Genomic DNA, 14,335 nt, shown 5'->3' with positions numbered 1-14,335 from the left:
CGGAACAGTTGGATATTTTCACTCTTGAGAGATTTCATTCAATCAGGCACTTAAAATTCCATTATTTTTTCTTATTGTATTTTTGCAAAAGTTATGGAAGCTACTCTAACATCACAACAGTGGTGGATCCAGGGGGGGCGATCGGGGCATCGCCCCCCATAAGAGGAAAGATTTTTTAAAATAAATTAAACCCATCCCAGAGTTTGGAGCTCTTAAAAGTAGCTCTAAGTAGCAGTATTACAACCCCCCCCAGAAGTCCGTCCTGGATCCCCCTGCATGACAAGATGTAAAGAGATGTCTACTTTGTTCAAAAAATGTTATTTTCATGTGCATGTCGTAGGAAATTTACAATGTCCATTGCAAAAATGTTTTCTATATTCATTGGACGTCCTTTTGAGGTGAAGGTTGGGAACAAAACAAAACTTTCCTAAGTTTAGTATTGTTGCGAACATGAGCAGCGTTTAGGGGGCAACGGGGGGCAGTTGCCCCCCACTTTTCTGAAGTGACCCATTGACAAATATAGTTTCATTTGAAAATGTGAAGTTATTGTATATATAACTGGTTCATAGAAAAGAATGATGCCATATATTTGCCGTTGCGAGAGTACGTTTTGGTTATTTCTCTTCTCGGGTGTTAAGAAAGCTACAGGAATTGAGTTTTAATTGCCACGGAAAATGGTCCAAAATTTAACCTATTGGAGCGCAATAATTGCAGCGTACTTTCATTTCTTACTTACAATGTTATTCAGCCGCTTTGAAACTGAGATGACATTTCGTAAAAAAAAAATGTCTTTCACAAGTTATTCTTTAATTGCATAAAAATTGACACTTCCTAAAATGTATGTTCCTTTTTTCTAATAGTAACGAATATTGAATAAAAAGAGAGTAATAAGAAACAACTTCTACCTTTTCCATTGTTTTGCAGTGTAATATACTAGTGAAGTGGTGTGTTTAGCCCTTTGGGGATCTTACGGTACAATTTGTACCATACGGGGTGTTTCATGGTACATTGCGTTATAACTCTCCTATTTGAGTTTTTTCGTCCGTTTTTTTCTTTTGTTTTTCAAGTCCAGAGGCATTGTAGAAGATATTACGTATGGTTTCACATCTTCCTGCGTCGAGACATAGGAGGTGATGACGTCATAAGTCTAAAATTTATATTTTCGTGTAATACTTTTTGCGGGAGGGTTATGTAAAGTATTTTTGGCGGGCTTATTTTTGCACGTAGAAGATTGAAATTTTGCACAAACATGCAATCCACCGGGTAGTATTTACCAGATTTTTTTCAGATTTCTGCGTTAAAACAGGAGGGGGGGATCCAGAGAGTCAAAAATTTGAAAGAAGGGATATTTTTACCCCAAAACCCCGTTTTCCCTCATTTTCCCGCCTTAGATACATGATGGAGACAAGTGAATGGTACCGCCTGAAAGGCAGTTCTATTCTGAAGGGAATGATATGCGACACATGGCCCTAGGGTAATTAGGGAAGTGTCAAGGAACTTTCACCAAAATATACTTCTGTATAGGGGAATTTTGGACATTTTCGGTATTATTTTTTGCGGGCTTATTTTTGCACGTAGAAGGTTGAAATTGTGCACAAACATTCAGTTCACCGAGTAGTATCTACCAGATTTTTTTTTCAGATTTCTGCGTTAAAACAGGGGGTACAGAGGGGCTAAACCTTGAAAAAGGGAAATTTTTACCAAAAAATCCATTTCACGGGATTTTCCCGCCTTAGATACATGATGGGGATAAGTGAATGGTATTGCCTGAAAGGCAGTTCTATTCTGAAGAGAATGATGGGCGAAACATGACCCTAGGGTAATTAAGGATGTCTCAGGGAATGTTTAAAAATTTCCCTCTGTATACGGGAATATGGGACATTGTCGGTATATTTTTTTTTGGCGGGCTTACTTTTTTTGCACCTGGAAAATTGGAATTGTGCATAAACATTCAGCCCACCGAGTAGTATTTACCAAATTTTTTTCAGATATCTGCGTTAAAACAGGGGGGTCCATGGGGGGATAAAAGTTGAAAAAAAGTATATTTAGACCCAAAAATCCCGTTTTTCCTCATTTTCCCGCCTTAGATACATGATGGAGACACGTGAGTCATACCGCCTGAAAGGCAGTTCTAAGCTGAAGAGAATGATGGGCGCAACATGACCCTAGGGTAATTAGGGATGTCTCAGGAAATTTTTTACCTGAGATCATGGTGTTTTACGGTAATTTGGAGGCATGGTGGGAATTCCTGATAAAATTTCTCCCGCCCTTGGTATTTAAGATAGAAACTTGAAATTTGGCACACACATTCAGTATACCAAGTACTATTTATCAGATTTTTTATATGGCTACGTTCACATAGGGCCGCTCCAGAGGGGCCCAAAGTGCGAGAAAAAATTTCCCTCGGAAATTTTCCCTTTGACATAATTTTTCCCGCTCCTGGTATATGGTATGAGCATGCAAGTGGTATCATTTGAAAGTCAGCTCCATTCTGAAGAGAATGAGGTATGAACCATGATCCTAGAATAATAGTGACGATGCAGTAGCTGCTTGACTGAAAGCATAAAAAATAGCCCAAAAAACCAGGTGCCGGAAAGGGTTAGGGGTGTACTAGTGTGTATATAAAATTAAATTTAGTGAATTCAACATAATTCTAGGTTTCAGAATTATTTCGTATAACTGGAGTGATTCTCTAAGTATTGTTGAGTTTAGATGTATTCCAAGAAAGTGAAAACTGCACCTAATCGCAACGAACATGTTTCGGAAATCTACAAAAGTCTTTCTTTAAATGCCGTAGCATACGCTCGTAGTATTTACTGTCTTTTTAAGACTAATAACATACGTTTAATAGCATGTGTGGAATTAAAAATAAGTTGTTCATTATTCGCCGGTTTCAATGTAACTTTTGCAAAACAAGCCTCATTATTCATTACTGTGATTAATATTATCTTTTCTATTTATTTGTTTTGCAAATTTGTTATTAAATAACATCACACAATTTTCCAGACAGAATTTTAAGATGTTCATGAGCAAGAAATCAAACCTCTTACACTTTCGTTGTTTAACAATACAAAGGGCTAGTACCTGCTTCCGCTGCTCTTGTCAATGTACTTAATAAAATATGAAATACGATATACGGTATTTTAACTGAAAAAGATAGTATCCTATTAGTTATACAACCTTTCGTCAAAGAGTGTTAGCATGAACCAGGTAAATTAACATTGATACACATATATTCAGATCATGTTTTGCCCCTCCCACTTTTAACGTCCAATCGCCTCCTCTGGTTGCGAACAGTGGGAAGATTCCCAACCCTTCTAACAGTTTACTTGTTATAGTTCAATTAATATACACTCATGTCCAAAATTATTGTCGCATGTCTAGATATAAATATGTTGTTGTAGGAGTATCTATAATTTGATAAGGAATTCGCCCGGTATTTCTTATAATGTTAGTATGTGTGTAATCGGCAAAAACATATATGTGGCAAATTTCATGTCAAAAGAGCAGTAAATAAGAACAATAAAACGAAAATAAAACTTTCTTGTCCATTTAGCAACATTTTGTTTTACTCATTCTAATTTTCGTATTTCTAATTCTTTCCCTATGAAATTTAACACAAATGTAATTTTTCCCGATTAATCACATAGTATCAGTATTAAAAGTACCCTGCAAAATCATTATCAAATTATATTCTTACAAGAAAACAGTTATAAATATGCGACAATAATTTTGGATATGAGTGTACGTGCGATTAATGCACGTATATCAGTGTATTTTCTCTGTTTTCATTCTTGTACCTAAATTTTACATGTAATACTATTACAATATGAACAACATGGTATTTGGATACAGTCTGTTGTATCAATATGAAAGAATATTTGCTATCAATAGGCTATCACTTCCATCGCATTTCATGTCTTTTCCATTCTTTTAGATTCTTTATGACTGGATACCTGTCGGTGGGGTTCGAATTCGGGATGGAGGTGACGTATCCTGAACCTGAAGGAAGTGTGTCTGGTCTTCTCAACATGGCTGCCCAGGTGTTTGGAATCCTTTTGGTGGTTCTTGGTGGTTGGTTGTTGAACAACGTCAGCGTGTTGGCCAATAATCTCACGAGTGTCGTTGCACTCGCTGTAGGAACTTTGCTTACGTTTTTCATTTCGTCAGATCTTCGGCGGTTGGCAGCACAAAATGAAAAACAAGAAAAGGAAAAAGAAACACCAAAAGTAGAGAAATATTAATTATCTTTTTTTAAAATTTTATTTATTTTTACACAAAGTGTATGTGTTATGATATGGACCTTTTAGTTTTGATACGACTGTCGTGACTGCAACTTAATTCCCTGTGGCTACATCCTGGGAAGGGCTATGACTAGCCTATGGGATCATGTTCATCTCGTGATACGTAATCAGAACATTGAATTTCAGCTCCAATATTTCTAGCTTTCAAGATCGGAATTCTATAGTCTTAATTCAGTAACTCCCCGCTTTTTTTAAACCAAGAAGTAACACATTGTTTCTTGAACAACGTCAACGTATTGGCCAATAATCTCATGAGTGTCGTTGCATTCGCTTGTCGTAATTACTAAGGCCTGTGACAAACATCTTGGCATTTCAGCTAAACGAATGAAACGCAAGCTCTGGCGTGACGTTGCCAAGTGGTAAAGGGGTGTGGCTATGGGTAAGCAGACAAACTACAGCGCGATCAGGTGGCAGGGGATAGACGTGGATGTGTGCAAAATAAACGTGGCAATACGGCTGCCCCCTCATTTGATAGCAGGATTTAAAGGGAACTTGGAGCGCCGCTTTCAAATGCCAAGATGTTTGTCACGCCGTTTAGTTTGCCAAACTCACTTTTTGAGCCACGGGTGAGAAGAAATGGTCACTCTGTCTTTGCCGAACTGGCTAAATGGTCCACCTAGCCATGTTAAGGTAAGTTGGCTAGAACCTGTCTTCGGGCAGAACACACAGACAGCACAGAAGTTGAAGGATGACATGGAAGTTTGAAACTAATACTTATTTTCACATGTTTCTAGTACAATCCATACAGAAAACCCGAAGTTTTCTGCCATCTTTTATGATTGTACCAATGAATCGTGCGAACTTGCGTTGGTTTGCTGGTAAAGTAGGTATCTAGTGGCTCCAACTGTGCGTACTATTCATTTGTTACATTACTATTTCACCAAGAACGTATGCACCTGAGCAAACTGGCAGCAATGGCGACTCGTGAAATTTTTATGGTGTAGGAAGCCATACTGGCTGCAATGTAACTTTTATGCTAGGAAGCCATAGTGACTACAATAGGATTTTTATGGTGTAGGAAGCCATAGTTAACCAACAGAGGAAATGTCAGTGGTTTAGGTAAACTTGCTCCCTGAGTAGCACAGATGTTAGTTCAACGTTGATGCAATAATTTTCCAAAAGAATTCACTGTTCCCCAACACTGAGGCAAAATGATCTGTGCCACTTGGATCTGTAAAATACGGTATTGAATAACTAAAGAGTGACAATAGTAATTTTAAAAACTATTAATTTATATTTCTGTGCGTGGTTTGTTACAGACTTTCAGGAACGTGCAGCTAGTTCCTCTGAAGCGCGTAAGAGTACACTATTTCCCCTCCCTTCCTCATCTTTTACCAAGCCAAGATCACTTAGTTTTAATTTTCATTTTGTTTTAAGCGCTTTAACATGCCATAGTAGTCAGTAATGTACTGTGTGTGAATGTGTGTCCGAATAATGCCTAACATATTAAAACAAAGTTATTATATAAAAACATATTTTTACATTTACCCCGTTCATTGTGTTATGAAATATTAAGATGTTTCAAATGTATTTATATTATAATTAATAAATTACGAATCTATTTTTGAAATCTTGTGTAGTTATTACTGATTCTTCGAACAATATTATACCTCTGAAAACTAATGATTCGGAAAATACTTAACTATCTAAAACCTTTATTACTATGGATACAGTACAACTCACTTTCGTTATTTTTTTCGCGCAATGATGACTCAAAATTATTGAACAGACACTGAAAAATAGTAGTCTCTCAGAGTCCTTGGTTATACTGGGTGGTCCAGAAGTGGGCGTACCCCCTTTAGTTTCAACAGTATAGTGTTAGTTATGGTAGAATGTCTGTACACAGTTACCTTGAAGTCTTAAGAGTCATAAACATCGATATGATCACCATCCATGTTGTAACACAGCTGAATTCTGCGCCAAGTTCTCGCATATGTTTTGCGGAGATACTCCGGAGTCACGAGGTTGAACGCGTGTTCCACAGCTGTTTGTAATTCCTGCGTTGTGTGATATCGAGTGTTTCTTACTTGTTGCTTTATGAAACCCCAGAGAGCATTGTCTGGTGTCATCAGATCGGGACTTCTTGGAGGCCAGGCAAAGGGAGCTGGTGAAGATGCACAACCTCTTCCAATCCAACGGCCAAGAAAGGTCTGATTCAGGTAATTGCGTACGTGAATCGCGAAGTGCGCTGGTGCTCCATCCTGCTGTATCACACGTGTTGCCAGACAATGCCAGGCAATGCTACCAAACAAATATGGGTGAAACCTTAAACCGTCAGAAAAGACCAGCTAGGGGTACGCCCACTCCGGACCACGCTGTATATTCGTATTAATCAATGTTAAACATTAAAGTGATGGGTTTAATATTTATGATACCCTTACTTGCTCGCCGTACATACAGACAATGGAAAAGAAAATACGCAGTTTCAATTTATTTGGTCTAAATGAAATTGAACTGAATTAGTTGAAATATATCCATGCGAAAAATCCTGAGTGTGAAATTCAGCCTGTGTCTGGTATAGCATCTAACCATTGTAAGAAGTGTAAAGAATCCTGTTGGAGAACAGCAAGGATCTACGAACATAGTTTATGCATATAAAGTACAAAATGAAAATTGTTATAGCTTAGAAAGTAATTAATATAAATGTCTGGCTTTTGTTCAGGAAAACAACTTGCTTTGATTTAATATCATAATAATCTAAATTGAACGTAAAGATTTCACTGGACCAGGGGTAAAAGTGCAGGGCGCCGTCCTCCCACTTCCAGAAAATATCTTTAGCGTCCTCCCACTTTCTAAAAAAATTACAATGGGCCAAGGATGTTATAAAATAGAGGATTTGCCCATATGTATCTTTATCCTATTAAATCAACGAATCCCAAAAACAACCGAGCATCGGCACGTCTAATTGGCTACTCTCGTTTCCGCCATCGCCTGATTGGCTACTTACATTTCCGCCATGATTGTTGACTCAAAACATTGCGATCTTATTGGGCGGAGTTGGCAGAGTAGGGGTGGCGAAACTGTGACGTATGGCTTCAAGAATTTGTTGTAAGGGCAGATCCTATATTTTGTAACATCCTTGCAATGGGCAAAGATAGGAACGGGGGACGACGTGACCTCATGTGTCCCCCTACCTTTCCAGATCCACTTTTACCCCTCCACTGGACTAATCATAAAGTGTACAAAATAACCACGTAACTTAGAACAATTAACTTAAATTATTCGAACATTACTTAAATTGAATTACTTCCATGATTCTACTTATTTCCTTTATTTTCCAAATGTGTAACATCGACCCTACTCCACACGAAACATTTTATAAATCTTTTTTTTTTCTCAACTCTATTCAAGAATCCACAAAATAGCCTTTCCTTCCTCCTGAACGCTACTTCCGCTATTCCTATCCTTGCTTTTATTTCACGTTCACATTTCATTATAATCACTAATAATACTCGACAGGTATCGAAAACAACTCACCTGTTCTATTTTCCTGCTTTCCTATTCCTCACCTTTAAAAGGAAATTAAATTCCAAATAATTAATTAATCTAGAAATTTTGATTGATATTTCTAAAATTTCTTAGGTAGTCAAATATCTTAGTATTATTTTCACTACCTGCGACATCGACAAGTCATTTAAATCATTACAAATTGACTATCTTACAGAAAATAATTCACCATTTCTGTAACTTCTACTAACTTAAGACTGATATATATAACTTAAAAATCAATATTTTAGCTTTGTGTGAATTGTCATTCAGTTAAATAGAAAACAAATCTGATGAAGTTTTCTCACGATTTCAAAACTGTAACACAGTTTAATAATTTACTCAATTAAATGTAATGTCTTGTTCACAGTTTTATTTTTCTGATTATACATATATAATATAACGTACAATTCATTTAACATTTGGCACCACAATATTGCCTTCCCGTATAATGACTCTCCTTACTGGGCGATAATCAGTTGGAATACGGAAGATGAAGAAAGTATTGATATTTCAACTTCCAAGTTGTCAATTCTTTATGACTCATCACATACAGTGTGAGCTATAATTCAAGACAAAAATATAGTTGTTCAGTCTTGATGGCTGCTTCTAGTAAAATATCATATCGGGGCCACTATTAGTCCAAATACAAAGTTGCCATTTGAGTGAAGGTAATTTCAGCTGTATACTATCATATGACCAGAATTATTTTGAAGAATGATTGGGTGTCTTTGGGCAGCACCTTTCGTGCTTAACAGACTCGACGATTGCAATCAAGGATGTTATAAAATAGAGGATCTGCCTATATGTATCTTCATCCTATTAAATTAATTAAGCCAAAAAACAACTGAGCATCGGCAAGTCTGATTGGCTACTCTCGCTTTCACCACTGTCTGATTGGCTACTTTCGTTTCCGCCATGATTGTTGGCTCAAAACATTGCGATGTTATTGGGTGGAGTGGGCAGAGTAGGGGTGGCAAAACTATGGCGTATGGCTTCAAGATTTTGTTGCAAGGGCAGATCCTCTATTTTATAACATCCTTGATTGCAATATCAGATCCCATGTTCACACTACAAACCGACGTAAACATCTTCGTGAATATTGGTTAACATAGGAAATGGGTATATTTGACAACGACGTTCATTGATCGTTAGAAGGTGTAACATGTATTTGATCGTTACGACCATATGGTCTAGCCAAAAGGAAATGGATGATAAATACAAATGAATGATTATGGCAGAATAGGTGGAATAGTACTGTGTATGAGAAAATGAAAAATTTCCCACATTTTACCAAGAGCGAACCAGGGACACCTTGCGATATACTTTACCACTGAGCCATCGCTTTCCTCTACATTGTTCATTGGAATGAGGTCATGAAGCACGAGTTCTATTTTGAGCTTTCTTGGACTTATGTACAGTATTTAGAGCACGCACCTTGAGTAAAGACGACTCGGATTTTATTCCTGGTTGGAGTTAGTGCTATTTCGATGTATGTCTACGTCTCGAACAGTGTTAGGGCTGAAAATTGGCGTAAAACATTAATCAAACGAAACTAGTCAAATTTCCACCAATCCTCCTCCTTCCTATTACGAGTGTGCCATTCTTTTAAGTTCATGAATACAAACTCTGCGGTCAGTTCCATTAAGAATATTGGCATTATAATATTATAACACGCAGCAGCCAAACTGACGTTTGGTGTGAATCAATGAGATAGTGACACACTATTGTCAAACTTCCGGTGAGACATTGGTTTCAACAGGGGAATGTTGTGACATATTGACAAGGTTTTTCGTCTCACTAACAACATACAGTATGACAGCTAAACCGAATTTGAGCATAACATCATTGACAACGTCCCTGTACGCCAGTTGGTCAATGTAAGAACAACCGCTTAAGGTAAACTTCAATACGGCTGCCGCACACAATATCGTAGAGATGAGCAAATCAGATTTTCTTTTCCTCAGCACTAGTGTTTGGAATTGGAAAAATTAAATGAAATATAATCTCTTAAGTTTTACGTCCCACGGTTATACCGGCTAGGCTAAAGGAGACAGTGATGATGAGAAATGAATGAAATGGTTTCTCCACTGGAATTGACTTCTGATACGTAAATGGAAATGATTTCGTAGTTACATTTCCTCACGCTGAATGAGATAACAAGAGTAAAACTCGCTACAGCTCGCTGGGGGCTCCGCCCCCAGGCCCCCGGTCAGACCTTTGCCATGAGGTGTCATGTTCTAGAAAACTATTCCTTCAGGAATTCACTTCCCTTTACAGCAGACACCTGTTACCAACACATACTTCAATTCAACCGGTATTGTTCCTTCCATGTAACTTTGAAAAGCAAACACACAAGTTATTAGAAAGAACTCTATTACTACTTCTACTCTGGCAATCATGGGCATGGCTTATTATGTACACTTTGCGCACACCTATACATGTTAGAGACAATAACAGAATTTATTTTCTCAAACATAAACAGCGGACACTGTCTTCCAATAGCCTACCTATTAAACCTTGCATTTTGCGAAAACACTCACTGTTTACAAATGTGATTTTTGCAACCTTTCAAATATTTATTCGTAGCATTTTTTAATATTATGTTTTGCAGTGTAATTTAGTACAATGTAATATAATAGTGTCCTTGTAGTTAATTGTACATATTACCAGCAGGAAAAGTAATTCATATCTGTGATATAAGGGTGGGAAAATATTTCAGTCTTCCAGCACATTTATTCTTGTATTTACAATGAAGACTACAATTTACTAGATAATTTACAAATATGAATATTGTTGGAGATTGTTTAAATTTTTTTCATAGCATTTGAGTGAACACTACTTTTGTACTATAATGTAGTACAGTGGATTATAATGGAAACCTTGGGCATAGTTGTACATATTACCTCAGCAAGATTTCTTGAAAAGTTTCATATATACTGCACAAATTCTTGCAGTCTCCCTGTATATTTATTCATGTATTTTCAATGAAGACTACAATTTGTAGGTGATTTACAAATATGATTATTGTTGGAGGCTTTTTAAACATTTGTTGGTATCATTTGAGAAAACACTATTTTGCACTGTAATATAGAAAAGTCCCTTATAAAAGAACCCTTCGGCATAGTAGTACATATTACCTGCAGCAAGACTTTTTGAAATATTTCATATTTACTGGACAATTTCTTGCAGTCTACCTGTATCTCTCGTCTTGTATTTTTATGAAGACTAAATTTGTTCGTAATTTACAAATATGAATTTTGTTAAGGCTTTTTAAACATTAGTTCATAACATTTGATTGAACACCAGTTTTTGCACAGTAACGTAGTACACTGTATTACAATGCTGTCCTTTGGTACAAAAGTAATTATTGGGCAGCAGGACTTGTTGAAATGATTATTTATACTGGACAATTACATACAGTCTTCCTGTATCTTTACTCTTATATTTTCAATGAAGACGTTTATTTACTAGGTAATTTAAAATATGAATATTATTGGAGGCTTTTAAAAAAATTGCTTATAGCAACTTAAACAACACCACTTTCTACACTGTAGTAAAACATTGTACTAGAATCGTGTCTTTCAAATTTCTTATTACAATCAAATAACAAGAGATCATTTCCTTAATCATCCTAAAAAACACATATATAACACGATTACTATTTCGAATTTAGAGGTGTAATTCCACGGACGCGGGCCCGCTACGTACCAGTACTATGTGAGCAGTAAGTAGGAAATCCAAAATCTAAGGAATTGAGTGGTATAGGGGAACGACGTGAACCTAGTGTGCAAAAGACCTGGGTTCGATCCCCAACAAGTTTTTCTCTCACTTTTTCTTTCTTTGAAAGTTTATTTTTATAGCATAGGTGATTGAAAATAAGCTTGACTTTATTATATACGGCATTTCATTCCAACCGGACCCGCAACTAAAACTATTAAATCGAAAGGGGCACTTTTCCACGTATCTTATATATTAAAATTATGTACGCTGCCGACGAGACAATTTTCAAAGGTGCCCATTGGTGTGTGTGTGTGTGTGTGTGCGTGTATGAGCGTGTGTGCGCAGTTGCGTACGCAGAAATTTATTTCGGGAAGGGCCAAACTCAATATCAGTGTATTTTATATTGAAATTCCTAAACTTGTCCCAAAAATTAGGCTAAATTTACTCAAAAGTTGGATTTCGGTGGTGGTCCGGACCCCCAGGACCCACCCCCTGCGTACGTCCCTGTGTGTGTGTGTATTTCCTTAAAATTAATATTTTATACTTTCCATTTGTGGTATTCACTTCAAATTTGGTATACGCATGTATCTTAACGAGGAACATAAAAGGGGAGAGAGATATTTTGCAATCGTTTCCGGTTTGAAGCAGACACTGTTCTCGCGAGACAAAATGTATTGTTGTCTTGTATGGACACTATATCGTGAAAATGATGCCCAATGTTTCTTTCAGACTCTTTTTGGGGGACATTGCCTCCTCAGAGCGCCCCTGGCGAGATCAAAATAATACGTTTATAATACAATAACAAATAGAATGTTATCAGCAGTGCCCCCGGGGTTATACTCCCCCCCCGAACATTGCTTCCAATAGAGACACTGGTGATGCTCCATTTCCAAAGCTACATATGTTTGATTTTAAATACTTCAGTATCGTCTCGAAACTTTACACGAACATACTGCCTAGTTTCGAGACCATCTCAACAGTTAGCGTATAAATATATCCTTTCCGTCTGTCTGTAATAACGAAAATATTTTGTTCACGCAATGCCAACAGAAACTATTTGGTAAAATGAAGCAACGTGATAAGAAAAAAATGCAAGATAAAACATGGTCTGCGGGTATTCGAACCCAGACCTGCTACTCAGAAAGTAGACACTTTACCGCGGAGCTAACTTACTACGTTGAATTTTGTTTGTTCTATTCTACTCAATATACCACATAAGAGGCCAAATGAAGGCAATTCAAAAATATGGCAATTTTGAATTCAAGATGGCGACTTCTCCAATGATTTGTTTCTTCACTTAAACTGAACTACGTCCTTAATAACATAGCGAAACCTGGCTTACCTACCAAGAGCACAACTTACAATTTTCATGGTTACAAAATTTTTGAGACGCCATTTTGAATCGAAGATGACGACTTTTCCAACATGTCGGATTTTTCCCCTCACATGAGCTGTACTCTACACACTTGAACGCAATTTCGTGATTCCACCACATCTACAAGTTGTGTAGAATTAGACGCCCCCTTATAACATTCCTAGCACTTTCTGACACCGACCATGACTATTTTTTTTCAAGTTTAAGGGCGGATTCGTAAACTACGCATCAGAATAAACATCACCTCGAAATTTCAACATCCTAGATACAGCCATTACAAATTTCACATTTTTTCGATTTGCGCCGCGAAACGAAAACGAATTTTAATGCTCTTTTTTCTATCATAAACTATGTTCCTAGCTTCACTGCCTGACAAAATATGACGTTTCTATGGTGTGCGGAACTACTCTAAAAACCAGCATTTCGAAACGACGAAAAATTTCGACACTTCATTTACATGGAAAATGTTGCCTTTTTCGTGATATCGGAATTTTCCCATTACTCACATCCCATGACGAACAAGTATGCAAAATTTGGTGTTTGTATGTTTTGTGGAAGTATGCAAACAATTAAGTGTGTTTCCGACTTTAGAGGTATATAATTCTTTGTTGCTTTAAATATCTCAATTTCATGGGTGTTCTACGACTATTAAAAACAATACTGATATCAACAAAAATCATGCTCGTCTTATCTGATACCGTAAGCAACATTTTTTTTAATCGTTTGCCACTTAGCTTTTTTTTTTTATTTGTTGTAATCTTTTCGCGTGAATCTTTTGTTCTTTGCAACGTCCAAGTGCAAGCATTCATTCAATGAGTGGTTGTGGTACTGTAACAGCTGGACACGGAAAGTGTAAACCATTTTTGCTGTGAATCTCTTTGATGTTGTACTTCCTTTTTAATACTCTTTCTCTGCTTCTTTCACTATTCTATGCTGTTACCTTAGGTCAGGTACGTACTATACAATCTATGCTTAAAAAAAGTTGTGTATATTGTAAATTATGTTTTGCTAAAAAAAAAAAATCAGTTGATTCGGTAAGTATTTAGAAGTTTTAACATGATAATGGATTACTGATAAACATATGTATAATGCGTTGATTTAATATTAAAGTAAAATAATGAAATTAGAAACAAAAAAGCTTAAATGTAGACTTTTTTTCCGTCCTTATCAAACATCAAAACAATGAATACTGTAGTAGGGCCGAAGGGAATTTACTCCTACTAATAATAACAATAACTTATAATAAACCTATCTAGTAACCTTCAGCTTCGAATTCCAAATCGGCATCACTTTTTCACCATCTTTCTTTATCTTTATTAACAGTAGTGTGAACAACAAGATTTCCGTCCCCTCGTAAACGTAATTGAATTTAAAGAATGGATACTGGGTTGCCATTTGCCAATTCTCAAACCTTTATTGATTTATTTTAAAAGAAATGACTGTTAAA

General features: G+C 36.6%; 1 protein-coding gene across 4 annotated transcripts in view; it reads left to right on the top strand.

Moving 5' to 3' along the window:
• The window catches only part of LOC145683840 (choline/ethanolamine transporter flvcr2a-like), an 87,276-nt gene extending 82,992 nt beyond the window's left edge, over positions 1 to 4,284 (top strand). For all 4 annotated transcript variants that reach the window (XM_081755438.1, XM_081755462.1, XM_081755446.1 and 1 more), the window contains exon 8: positions 3,938 to 4,284. In XM_081755438.1, coding sequence (XP_081611564.1) covers positions 3,938 to 4,244 — 307 coding nt within the window. In that variant the 3' untranslated portion in view covers positions 4,245 to 4,284. The remainder of the gene's footprint in view (positions 1 to 3,937) is intronic.
• Positions 4,285 to 14,335: the final 10,051 nt, after the last annotated feature.

The sequence above is a fragment of the Thermobia domestica genome, chromosome 1 (genome assembly GCF_964235325.1).
Source record: "Thermobia domestica chromosome 1, izTheDome1.hap1.1, whole genome shotgun sequence".
Taxonomy (NCBI): Eukaryota; Metazoa; Arthropoda; class Insecta; order Zygentoma; family Lepismatidae; genus Thermobia; species Thermobia domestica.
Note: the sequence above shows the minus strand (reverse complement) of the source record. Positions and strands in the feature narration are given on the sequence as shown.